Raw genomic sequence first — 12,888 nt, 5'->3', positions numbered from 1 at the left:
CTGCTCCTCCTGAGAAGGTGGGCACGGGGACAGCTTCCAGACTTGCAGTCGTGGCTCTCCCAGATCTGGCTGTGTCCCGGGGAGTCGGACAGCACTCGCCCCCCCGCTGGCTCGGGAAGGAGGGCCTCAAAGGCATCTGGGTTGGGTTGGCATGGCATGTTCTCAGTTCGAAACATGCTCTCAGTGACCATGGTTGGTCCAGGAACCCCCTTGAACCAAGGGCTAACTTCGGGATGGGTTCACGCGACCCAGGAGTTTGAATTTCAGTGGTTTGTGACACAGCAGGCCAGTAGGATCCCTAGAGCCGTGTCGCCGTCTCCTTCCACTGTGGGGATGGTCTGTGGTTTCCCTGGCCAGACAGCCCCACCCCAACTGGCCTTTCTGGGAGAAAAATTGAGTTTGCTGGAGTTAAGCCACTCCGGCCAGCAGGTAAGCGAGGATCCTCCCCTGTTGCAGCAACTAGCGGGTCGATCGGATGGGATTTTTTTCATGTCCTTTGTGGCCATTTGGTGACCCTCCCTTCACATTTTCTCTGCAGAAAGCTTGGTCGAAGCGTGGGCAGGCAGGGCTGCCGGGTTTCCACGATGGCAAAGGTTATCCCTTCACCCAGCCTTCTGCCCGCTGCTTCAGGGGTCCCACTCCAGGGTTTTGTATCCCATTCTGCCATTTTACTCTGGGATGTGGGACACAACCAGGCCGGGTTGGTAGCCCGAAGGCTGCTACTTGTGAGTTGCTGTGGCAGGCGTCTTCTCCCTGGCCTGGAGCGTGGCGTCATACTCTCACGGCCCCCACTTTTTTTTAATTCCAGACAAGCAGCACCCCAGAATCGTATTTGGAAGCAGTGCTGTGCATTGTGGGAAAAGCAGTCATGCAAGTTTAAAGTCTACAAATACCTTGCAGGTTTTAGGGTGTAGGTGGAGAGTTTGCCAGAAGAGAAAAACGCCTATTTAGGGGCAGCTCTGAGAAGTGGAGAGATGTTGCCCTGCTCACCAGCCATGGTTAACCAGGTTACAGGCAGCCCGAGCATGCCATTAAGCCTCCAAATTGGAAGGGGGCAACTGGTCCAAATTGTTGCTCAGGGAGACTGCCTCTCGCATCCCCAGTCAGCACGGTGGGATTATAGGACCTGCAGTCCTCCTCCTCCCCAGGTTGGGAGAAGGCTGCAGAAGATGAGAAGGGGTGCGGAGGCCATCCAGTCCGATCCCCCGCGTGGGGCAGGAAAGCATTCCAGACTGAGCGGAACAGCTGCGGCGCCTGGGAGCTCCCGACCTCTGGGTCACTCTTGGCTGCTCCTTTTGAGAAGCCCTCTCTGACGTTCAGTTGGCATCTGCCCCCGCTTCAATCCGTTATTCCAGGAAGGTGCCCAGACCTGCCCCCGATTCCCCCAGAGGGCAGCCCACTTGCTCCCCACACCTCACCAGATCTCCCGGCAAGCAAGCCTGCCCCCAAATCTGCGGTGGCTCCAACCCAGAGATCCTTTTTATAATCAAAATTTCAGCCAAGCCAGAAACATTCTGGGCAAAGCGGTTGGCAGCCGCCCAAGACTGCCACCCCGGGGAGAGCTGAAGCAACCTGGCAGCACTTCGGTCCCCAGGGCTGCACTGCCCATTAAGTGGCTTCTCAGAGTCGGGTCAAGGGTGTTGTGGGCGTGCAGCCACTCTTGGGTGTGCACGCCCTGCCTCCAGAAGCAGCTTTTGCAAGGATGCGCAAATCCTGGCCAGAAAGGGCTGGCCAGCTCCCCCTCTGCAAAGCTGGTTGCTGCTTTGCCAGGATCCAGATCCAGCCTGTCCTTGGCCACACGGCTTCCTCCTCCGGGATCCGCTCTCTTCCTCGCCCACCGGCCCCAGAGAGGCCTTTGGAACGCTGAAAGGGCCACGGCCGTCGCGTCTGCCCGGAGTGTCTTTGGCTGAGCGCTCGTGCAGGCTCGTTGGAGGCGGAGGGACGTCAGAGACCACCTCGTCCAGCCCGTGCTCACTGCAGGATCTGCCTGTCCGCTCTGCCTGAAGGGGAACTTACTTCAGGAGGCAGCCGCATTCTCGCCTGAGGAGGTCCCTCTGAACGTCTCCCTGAATCCCCTTCCTTGCCATTCCATGCTTGGGCTTTCGCCCCCCCCCCCCGTTGACTCCCCCCTCTAGAGGACAAGCCTTTGGATCCTGGCTCTTTGCTAGCCTTTAGGGCAGTGTTTCGCGACTTTCAGATGGGTGGACTTCAACTCCCAGAATTCATGGCTGGCTGGGGAATTCTGGGAGTTGAAGTCCACCCATCTGAAAGTCGCCAAGGTCGAGAAACACTGCTTTAGGGCTTGCTTTCCAGACCCCCCACCGTCTTGGTAGCCCTTCTCTGAACTGACTCGCGGTCGCGCCCGGCCTTTGCGAAGTTTGTGCCCAGAAGTGGACACGGGGTCCAAAGGGGGCAGAGCGGAGGGGAGCAGCCCAGGACGACCTTTGCCTCGGTTGCAGCCGCGTCGCGTTGCTGGCTCGCGTTCAAGTCGCGGGGGCCAAAGACGCCCGGCCCCCCTTCGCGCGCCCGCCTGCCGAGCCCGGTCTCCCCCGTCCTTTGCCGCCCGCCGCCTCTCCCCGGGCCAGGCGCAGACCTGGGCCATCTCCAACGCCCCCCCCCCCATTCGGATATGAGCTCCGCCGAGCAGGGACCCCGCAGCCCCGGCGCGCGCGGCGCCGGCCACCCAGGTGAGCTCCGCGGCTGGCCGCCGGCGCCGGCGGGGCTGGGGAGGCTGAGTTGGCGGCCGCTCGCCTGCTGCTGCGGGTGCGCGGCTCCTCCTCTTCCTCCTGCCCCCGAAGCCGGAGGATCTCCCCCCGCCCCCGACCCTTCCCCGCCTCGCCCGCGAAGCCCGCCGCCGCCGCCGCCGCCGCCGCCGCCCGGCTCCGAGCGCCGCAGGAAGCGCCATGGCCGCGCCGTGGGATCCCGCTGCGCAGGTAGAGGCGGGCGCCCCCGGCGGGATCGGGGCCTGCCGGCGCTCGGCGGCTCCCCAGGGCGCCGCGCTCGCCCCCCGGCAGGCGCCCGGCCCCACCCGCCGCGCGCCCCGCGGGAAGGGCGCTTGCGGAGCCCTCGCGCTCTGCGTGCGCCCAGGGGCGCGCGGGCTGCGGCGGGGCTGCGGAGGCGCCCCCGAAGCTGCGAAACTCCGCGACCCCGTTTCCTTTTCAGCCGGGAACTCGGAGGGGGACGAAGCTGCTCTTCCGGCAGTCAGGGCGCTCTCGCTTCTGAAATGCCTCCGATTTGGTATTTAATGACTTTTGGGGCTTTGAGCCAAGAATCCAGTTTCTTATTTTCCTACCAGGGCACCATTCTCTCTCTCTCTCTCTCTCTCTCTCTCTCTCTCTCTCTGCCATCTGAGTTCGCAGCACGTGCTGAACCACAAACCGTGGTTTGTAATCCATGGTGGCTTTGCTTCCTTGTAAGTCACAGGTGTGGGTTTGGCCCCGGGTGACCCTCCTCCCTGTATGGCTGTCCTGCGTGAGGGAGAGCATTCGGGTCCTCAGGGACCCTGGATCCAGGGGGGCCTCTTCTCCCAATCCCCGCTTGGCCAAGGTGATGCACCACCTTTGGCGGAAGTCCCGCAAAACTGTGGCAGGCAGCCCAAAAGCTGTTGGCCTTTGGTGCTCCCTGAGTTGTTTCTTTTCCTGCAGATCTTTGGTTGCTGGGGCAGGGAACACCTCGGGCACTCAGTCAGGGGGTAACCTGCCTCGCCAGGCAGACCTCAGGAAAGGCGAGGACAAGCTCACCTGCAGGAGGCGGCCGAGAGTCACCAGGGGTGTCTTGGGGGTGTCTTTGGGGAAGGGAGAGTCGCTTCCTACGCTACCTCCCAGTTCCTGTCCCCAGGCGTTGCAGTGGGACCGAGCTGCTCTCCAGCCGCCTCCTGGGTGCTCTTGGATCCGTCCCAAACCGAGCTGCGAGCAGGTGGCCCATCGCCAGGCCACCGAGATCTCCCTTTGGACAGTGGTTGCAGCCATGCAAGCAATGGAGAGGAAGGTGGACGTCCACGCCGGGCAGCTGCGCACGCTGGAGCGTCGGGTGGGGCTGGCCGAGAAGAAAATCTCTGGGGCGGAGAAAGCGGTGGCCGAGTTCAGCCCTCACCTGGATGCTCTGGGGACGCTGATCCAGGCCTACGGGCGGCTGCAGAGGCGGCTGGAGAACATGGAGAACCTACTCAAGAACCAGAACTTCTGGGTCCTCAGTCTCCCTCCGGGCTCCAGAGGAGAAACCCCCCAGGTCAGAGGGCTGGGATGGAGACCCACCAATCTTGGCTTAGCCTTAGTCTCAAGTGGGGTGGGGTGTTTGCAGATCAGGCCGTTGCAGGAAGGCAGCAGGGCTGTTAGGAGGGTCTGGAACCCAGCTCTTGCTTTAAGCCAGAAGAGCGTCAGATGTGCATAGCGTTGTCTTCACCTGGGTTTAACACGTTACGTGAACTCAGCATTGGGTTTGTTGTACACCACTGGTGTTCCTTAGACAATAGCCTGGTGTTTCTCAATCTTGGCAACTTGAAGACGTTCCACAGCTGGCTGAGGAATTCTGGGAGTTGCAGTCCACACGTCTTCAAGTTGCCAAGATTGAGAAATACTGCAGTAGCCTCTTAATGTTCTTGATTCTTGGATCCTGTTCACAGCTTAGAAGAAACCGGGAACTTCCCATTTGTTCATTTGATTTATATCCCACATTTTGTGTAGGAGCTCAAGATGGGGTACATAGCGCCTCCCTCCTATTTTTTCTCAGAGCAGCAACCTTGTGAGGCAGGCTGGCCTGAGGGAAAGCAACTGGCCTTATGCACACGAGGACACATTTTAATATCTTAATGCCTTTAGTACATCTCAAAAGTACTTGTAATGTTCCTTTAAGAGAGGTTGTTGTGGTCGTGGTGCTGCCCATATTGGTGAGGGAGGCCCAGAAAGACTTCCTCACTTCCTAGTGCTGAAACGTGAAGGTGGCCTGTAAGGTGGAGGCCTTTAACGATGCACCAGCGTGGCCACATCCAGCCTGCTCCCAGGGCCACAGGGAGCCTCTTCAGCCGCTAGCTGAGCGTTTTTGACTAGCCTTGATTTTAGACGCTGCTTCCTGCGGGCTGAACGTGGCTCTGGGTTTGCTGGGTTTGCCTCTGGGTTGGCATGCCACCCACAGCCCGTGTGGGGGCTAAGATGCGGGGCATGTGCCTTCGCAACTGATCTGGGTTCTCCCGGCTTCTGTTTCCAGGTTCCAGTGAACTTTGATGACGTCTCGGTCTACTTCTCAGAGCAGGAGTGGGAGAACCTGGACCAGGGGCAGAAGGAGGTCCACAAGAATTACGAGTCCCTGGTTTCAATGGGTAAAGAGAATCTGAAGCCGTTTGGAAAGCGGTGTGAGTTGTGTGTGTGCCAAGTCTTGGGGGTGGCGGAAATAAATCAGGTCTAGATCTTACCGTACGTGCAAACGTGGACCTGGCCTGATGCTTTGAGATGATGATGACGATGAGCATTTGGACGTCATAGGAATGGGCAGAATCTCAACTTACCAACTGCAGAAAACTGCATTACTTGGAACGATGCACGTGTGATGACACCTTAGCTATCTTAGATTCTCTGGAAGGGCCTGATGGTCAGAAGGACCAAATCCAGTGAGAACTATCTGGTGGGCTGTGTCGACAGCACTCATAAAAGGTCATTCAGATGCTGCACCCAAAGATGCAGGTTCTGCTATTGACACAAGCCGTGCAGGGCAGTTGGGGAACCATTCACCCTTGTGCCAGCCCATTCAGTGCCCGGTTCCCCTGTGGTGCCTGGGGCCTTGAACCGATGAGGAATTTCTGTGGCCTTTCCTTTCCTCTCTTCCCCCGCCCCCCTTCCAGATTATGCTACTTCCAAGCCTGGTGCGTTGTCCCAGACCGAAAGTGGAAAAGCTTTAAGTGGCGAGAGTCGGGGGCCCTCTGGAGAAGCAGAAGACACCCAGCAAGGCAGTGCAGGTAATTCCTTATCCCCCACCCCCCACCCCCAGGCTGGAAGCTGGCATACGGTTTGGCAGGGCAGGGCAACGAGAGGAGGAGGGAATAACGCATATTTTAATTAGCATCTGATTTGCCCCGGGCTGAAGGTGTGGGGTGGAGAGTTAATTTCCAAATCCCGTCCAGTGCTGCCATTTTGGCGACACCCCCAAAGCGAGCAAAGGTATCTTTGAGCAGGGCATCTGCACGGAAGTGGAAAAATCCCAGGGTACCTTTCCTCTTAAGAGCAGAGGTGGGTAATACCGTTTCTTTTCTGCGTGCAAAATTGCTCCCACCATCACAGGCCAGTGGGATTCAGCAGAAGGAGATGCACCCGTGATAAGTGCCCAGGTGAGCCAAAAACAGATGTACCAGCTGTGAAGGATGACAGCATTTGGGGTTCATCTGCTTCCCTCTGCAGAATTCCCTTAACTGATTGTTCAGTTTTGTGTCCATAAACCTTTGTTTCAGGCTTAGTGAGGGCAGCTGGCAGGTAGGCAAGCTAACAGGGTTGCTGCAGCTTTCAATTGGTCTGAAGCATAACACAGCCTGGTACATTCAGCCACTGAATTTTGCTACGGGGAGTCCTCGTTTAGCGACTGCTTTGTTTAGCGCCTGTTCGCAGTTATGACGGTGATGAAAAAGTAACTTTGCAACCAGTCTTCGCATTTAGGACCGTCGCAGGCCTGTAAAGCAAAGGAAAGCAAAGTCTGATCATAAGCACAGTCGTGGTTTCACTGAGCGACTGCTTCGCTTAACAACCAAGTTGCTGCTCCTGATTGTGGTCACTAAATGAGGACTACCTGTACTGGGGAGAAGTTAACCAGTGAAGTAGATTCTGGTTAATAATAATGGAGAGCAAGAGGAGACATCTATCTAGATGCTGAGATATTTGGATTTTACAGCAGTTAAAACTGTCAGAATTAGTCTGGGCTCATCCCATGTCCTACCAGTCATTCCACAGCGGTCTGAATCTTGTGATAATTCCCATTTTATACATAACTTCTATATTATTTGTGTACATATTTACCCATTTGACAGGATGATCTTTTTGAATCTAAGTAATTCCTCAGAAAATTCCTGGGCAAAAAGTCGCGACTCTTGCTTTTAAGCATAGAAAGCATTGGAAACTATCTTGAAAGCGCGTGCCAAATGGTGTCTGTTTTTAGATTTATATCTGAGACTGTAATTTAAAATAAGAATATTCCTAATTTAATTTAATTTAATTTAATTTAATTTAATTTAATTTAATTTAATTTAATTTAAAACCGTTCTTGTGCTACTGTTAAAGGAAACGCAAAGCCACGCCAAGGGGTGCTATGGGGGCCTCCAGGTGTTTGGGGTGATAATGTTGAAATCCAAGGGACATTGTTGGGTCCAGGGGCAGGAGGGGGGAGTCTTCTCTGGTCCGTCCCCATGGGACGACGTGCTAGAATATGCCTGTCCCCAGAGGCGTTCACCCCTTTTCTGACCCTTCCCTCCTTGCCCTAGAAGCAGCTCTCCTCCCCCTGACACCCGCCCGGGCCGAGACGGGGCCTGGCAGCCTGGGAGCGCCCAGCCCCTCGCCTGAGTCTTCGGAGCAGGCCGTGCCCCGCTTCCCGGCGGAGGGCTTGGTACACGTGGACGGCCAGAGGGCTGCCCTCGGGGGAGCGCTGGAGGAGCCGGCGGAGCCTGGAAGAGACTTCGGAAATTTCACCACCATCATTGTCCAGGAAGGGGTCCTTCCGGGTGAAGCCCCGTACGTGTGCCCCGACTGCGGGAGGAGCTTCTTGTACGAGGAGCAGTGCGCCTTGCACCAGCAGTCCCATCCCCAGGCCTCCCCAGATCCCGGGGGCAGCCCCCCGCAAGCCCCCCAGCCGGGGCTCCGGGCTTATACCTGCCCAGAGTGCGGGCGTTGGTTCCCCCACCAGGCCAGCCTGAGCAAGCACCGCCTCTGGCACACGGGCGACCGGCCGCACACGTGCACCGAGTGCCAGAAGAGTTTCCGCCTGAAGATCAACCTCCACTTGCACGAGCGGACCCACGCGGCCGGCAGGAAAGCAGGGTCCTACATCTGCGGGCAATGCGGCCGGAGCTTCAACCACCACTCCAATTTCCTGCGGCACCAGATGATCCACACAGGGGAGCGGCCCTACGCCTGCGGCGAGTGCGGGAAGACCTTCATCCGGAAGGAGCATCTCGCCACCCACGGGCGCCTGCACACGGGAGAGCGCCCCTACCAGTGCCCGCTCTGCCAGAAGAGCTTCACCCGCAAGCAGCATCTGGTGGGACACCAGCGCCTGCACGAGGGGGAGGCGCTCTGGCTGGAGGATCGCCCAACCCCGAGGGACGTGCTTGGCCCGCGGGGGGGACCCGGGCCCTGGGCAGAAGCCGCCGAGCCCGGGCTCCGGGAAGAGACGTTTCCCCCTTAACTGCGCAGCCGCCTCGTTGCAGACCACGAGGGAGAACCAGAAGGGGGGCGCTGGCCAGGAAGCGGGGTGTGGGCAGCCATCTTGAACCAACTGCAGGGCCGTCATCAGTGACGTCCTTGGTCTCCACAGCTGCGGGCCGAGGGCACAATCTGGGGCTTAAGACCCATTGCAACATCCTACCTGGACTGATTCCTGAACCAATCTATAGGGTCTTTGCTGGGGCCAAGGAGCAGGATGGGTAAAAAAAGTCAAGAAGGCTTCCGATTGCATGACCATGACTTTTTTGACCCCCTTGCGGATGCTCCGGCAAGGGGGTTATTCGGATGCTGTGGCCAACTCTTGGGGGTAAAGTTTTTGTTCTTCGTTTTAATGCCAGCCTCAGAACTTCCTCTGTGGCGAAGTTGCGATCCATTTAACCAGGAGCTATAGAATAAGCCGCAAATATCTGGGTTCCCCGAAATAAGCAGCCTTCCCTGGCTTAGCTGGACGTGTGAAGGAGGCTGGCCTGTAAGAGGTGCCAGGTGGCAGTGGGTGATCTGCGCCATTTGCAGCCAGTTTCCTCCTCCTCTTCAGAGGCAAGGTGGGAAGTCTGTGGGCTGTTGGGTCCGACTGCAAAGGAGAGTAGGGGGCTGCTCGTGCAGGGCAGTAAAACCAAGCAAGAGATGCAGGAGTGCAAGATGACGTATGGAACGAAACACCCAGTGAGCGCAATGGAGGTCAAAGTGGTTATAATGCCAGCCCCAGCAAAGCAGCAGGGAATGGCTGCAACCAGGGGCATCGTGTATGTGTGTGTGTGTGTGTGTGTGTGTGTGTGTGTCACAAAAGTCAAGGTGGTGGCTGTGACAGTACAAGCAAAACTGCCATTTGATTTTTTTTCTCCTCCCCCAACACCCTTCTTCAGAAACTGTCTAAAGAGAAGGGTGACAGTGGAACACGGTGCCAGGGAAGGGAGGATATGAAGGCGGGTCAGGGGGAAATGTTCTTTAGAGGCATCTGGGTCAGTTCCAGACCTTGAGGACCAGCCCCTTGAATTGACCCTGGGAAAAAAACGGAGCACTGTGCTTCAGAGAATTGTTGACAACAGGCTGGCATTAGTGGATGAGTGGAAATGCTGAGACTTTTGTACACCACCCCAAGAAAGGCACTGCCTCTGCCCAGTCTCCTGGTATTTTTATTCATTGCTATGTTATCATTTGCAACGTGAGAAAACCTGGAAAAATGTTCGTTCGTATTCCTCACTCGTAGATTATGCTGTTCGTCGTACCTGTATGTCAATCAGAGAGTATACCATTAACCTGCTTATGTTTAAACGAGGAGAAAAGAAGGGGGAGGCTTATCTGAGGGGGCTACAAACTGAAGAAATTGCTAAATGTCCTTGTTCAGGCGTGTGTCATAACCGCTAGAGAAGGGGTGCCATTCTGGCCTTGCACCGCCAGCCTCTCTGCGGTTGCAGAGCAGGCAGAATCCGATTCCGTGCAATGCAAAACGAGGGGGCCGTCTGCAGAACCCGAGAGCCTCCACCGCTGAAGGCTGAATTTTGAGCACCGTGCTGCCAGCAATGGGTTGCACTCCCTAAAAGGACACCAGCTGACCTATATACACAAGAGAGTAACTTTGGTAGGCTTCAACCTAATTGTCAATCTGTAGAACGGTGTTTCTGAACCTCAGCCACTTTAAGATGCGTGGACTTCAACTCCCAGGATTCCCCAGCCAGCATGCGCTGGCTGGGGAATCCTGGGAGTTGAAGTCCACGCATCTTAAAGTGGCCGAGGTTCAGAAACACTGCTATAGAAACAAGGCTTATGGATGCTGTCATCTCTTGGGACGTGACTCCTGCAAATACGTGACTCACCACGGCCCTGGAATTTCCCGGTTGTCCCCCATCCAAAACACGTTGAACCCAAACGGGCTCCAGCGGCAAAAACCCATCCAAACCCATTAATAACGTTGCAAGCGATCTATTCGTGAGAGCGTGATAAAATTCCGAAGAATATCCACAAAAGCGTAAGACAATTTAAAAGCCTAATATACTGTGACCGAGAGCCCTGCTGCGAACACGGTGACGTATGAATCCATCGGTTTCCCTTTCTGCTCCCCGGAGTTTAGGGCTTATCCCCTGAACTAGCTTTGGGAATTTTAAACCAAATAAGGAATCCTGGCTTGCACAACACGCCAAGACGGGCTTGGTAGGGAATGGGGCTGTCTGCCCATCTGCTTCTTTTCCATCCCAGCCTGTTCCCTGCACCCCTCAAAGCAAGATTTGGGGCTCAGCGTGGCATCTAAGACCATTAGCAGCTCATGCTCGTTTTCCTTTTTTCCCCGTCTAAGTGATTTCAGTTGGTGTGGTTAAGAGCTAGACGTAAAATGTTTTGCAAATGAATACTGTATATTGCGGAGAGCTGCACAGAGTCTTAGATGTGACTTTGCAAGTCTGAGGAACTCCCACAGGTGGTGATGCGAACCATGTGGCTTTTGTACTTGCATGGGGCCAGGGTTCATGTCATGAGACAGGATGCACATTTCATCATTGCAAGTTGTCACAGTTTGTACTGGACACCTAAGAGCCTTAACTTTGGTCTGTGTTAATAATAATAATAATAATAATAATAATAATAATAATAATAATTTATTAAACTTGTATGCCACCTGACTCCCAACAACACTGGGTGACTCATTTAAACAACCTCTACTAATTCTGTTCAGCATTTTCTACAGTGTAGTAAAGAGAAAATATCTAAGCCGTGCTAACCTCCCGTGGGCTTTTCTTGGCCACAGCGCATCAATGGCTCAGTGTTCCCTTCTCACGGGGGGGAGGGGGGGGTTCCGGCTTCCTGGCTTAGCCAGTGGCCCTGGTGGTCCCCCATCCCAAGCTGAGGCTGAAGCAAAACTGCTCTTCCTGCTAATGGGGCGTCAAAACCTGTTTCGAGTAATGTACGCAAATCAGCAGGATAGAGTTCAAGACAGGCAGCGCTGGGAGAGTCCAGAACATTTATCGAAATCACGTGCTGGAGAGAATTATTCATGGGGGAGAAGAAGTCGGATGAGTTTTTTCTCCCTGTCCCTTTTGCTCTGGGGACTTTTCCAGTGTTGAGATGTGCAGAGGGAGATTCGTGGTAGTGCACGGTAGCCAAAGGTCAGGCGTCCAGTGGCGCCTTTCCCCACTAACAAATCGGCTTAAAAGGCTTCCGCTTTCGTGAGCTGCAGCGGGCGCTTTGTTTGGGAAGCTGCGTGGATCTCCAGGTGGGTGTTTTCCCATCATGTCCATGCTCCATGTGCCACAAGCTTTCCTGCACCACCTTCCAGGGATGAAGAGTGGCAATGCTGTATACATTATGTGGCTGACCGAGGGCAGGCCCAGAGCTGGCTGTTGCATGCCGGTGGCACACTGCGGGATTCTGCAGTGCGACGTTTCTGTTCGCAGGGGAAGAAGCACCGTATTGCTAGCCCTTCTGGACATCAAAGGACACGTGAAGTGCCTGTGTTTGCTGAGACCATGGAGAAGAGCCCTGAGTGTGTGCGTGCGTGTGTGCAAGAGCAAGGAGAAAACAAACGCAAGTGGGCAAGCCTCTGAGCACTGCCTCGGATACCCTGCAGGCTGGTTTTTCTGTTTTTTGGTTGGTTTTGCACCCAGCACCTGGCCAGTTTGCCCAAAAGAGGAACCAAACCAGACCCAACCGTGGCTCGCTGTGCCCTGGGAGCCAACGTCTGGCAAAAGATGTAGTTAAGCCAAGGTCCACCTGGGCACATTTCATCCATAAAATTTGCGAACTTGAACTTGGCCTGGATGTCAGATTTCCCCTCGGTAGGCCTTTCGCAGGTGAGGCAGGTGCAGGGCAGGCTGCAGGCTGGACTTCCAAAGAAGGCCGAGCCCCCGCCAGAATCGGCAGCTCCTTTGTGCGACCTTCCCTCGCAGCGGGCAGCCGCCTCAGCCTGGCTCAGCCCCAGCCTTGTGGGGGAGGAAGGGGGAGGAGCGGCGGGCAGCCTGGCTGACCGTCGCCCCACGAGCAAGCGGGGGTGGGGGGGAGGCAGCGCGGCTGCTTTCTCGGGCCAGGCGCACCCATGCAACCGAAGGGCTGGGGTCACCCCGTGGGCTCAGCCGCGGCGTGCTCAACAAGCCACAGCGCTAAGCCGCAAACAGCTGTGTTTGGGCAAAATGGATCACCCCCGTCATGGTTTAGGAGTATCCGCTGCAGGCAGGGAGGCAGAGCTTCGAATTCGCTGCACAAGACAGCCTGCAAGGAGAGAGTCTCCGTGGGGACGGGCTCGTTGGGCTCGTTCGCCTCGGCTCAGAAGGGCTCCGGCATCTCGCCCTTCTCGCTTAGCTTTGGCAGCCCCTGCAAGCAGAAAGCAAGCTCTTCAGGATCACCCGTCCTCCAGGCCCAGCCTGCGTGACTATCCAGGGTGAAATTAGGAGGGTGGGCTCTGGAGGTGGCAAGGCGGGCAGAAAATCTCCCCCACAGGGCACGGGGTCCGGATAGAAACCCGGGCACAGCATGAACAGGAAGCTGCCAG

At 56.2% G+C, this 12,888-nt stretch overlaps 1 protein-coding gene across 4 annotated transcripts; it reads left to right on the top strand.

Annotated features, from left to right (window-relative positions):
• Positions 1-2,436: 2,436 nt before the first annotated feature.
• LOC148214544 (zinc finger protein 212-like) lies at positions 2,437-10,076 on the top strand. Of its 4 annotated transcripts, none has more exons than XM_088150168.1 (5): positions 2,437-2,687; positions 3,838-4,227; positions 5,203-5,314; positions 5,834-5,947; positions 7,457-10,076. In XM_088150168.1, exons 2-5 carry the CDS (start codon positions 3,967-3,969, stop codon positions 8,374-8,376), a joined length of 1,407 nt encoding a protein of 468 aa, XP_088006294.1. In that variant the 5' UTR covers positions 2,437-2,687; positions 3,838-3,966; the 3' UTR covers positions 8,377-10,076. The 4 variants fall into 4 exon arrangements, with proteins under 4 accessions (XP_088006294.1, XP_088006292.1, XP_088006291.1 ...); XM_088150166.1 differs by lacking the exon at positions 2,437-2,687 and adding an exon at positions 2,718-2,933 and having other exon boundaries at positions 3,163-4,227; positions 7,460-10,076; XM_088150165.1 differs by lacking the exon at positions 2,437-2,687 and adding an exon at positions 2,721-2,933 and having other exon boundaries at positions 3,163-4,227.
• Positions 10,077-12,888: the final 2,812 nt, after the last annotated feature.

Source organism: Python bivittatus, unplaced genomic scaffold, assembly GCF_059951505.1.
Source record: "Python bivittatus isolate LINGU-HERP-01145 unplaced genomic scaffold, Pbiv_v1 ctg000610_np1212, whole genome shotgun sequence".
Taxonomy (NCBI): Eukaryota; Metazoa; Chordata; class Lepidosauria; order Squamata; family Pythonidae; genus Python; species Python bivittatus.
Note: the sequence above shows the minus strand (reverse complement) of the source record. Positions and strands in the feature narration are given on the sequence as shown.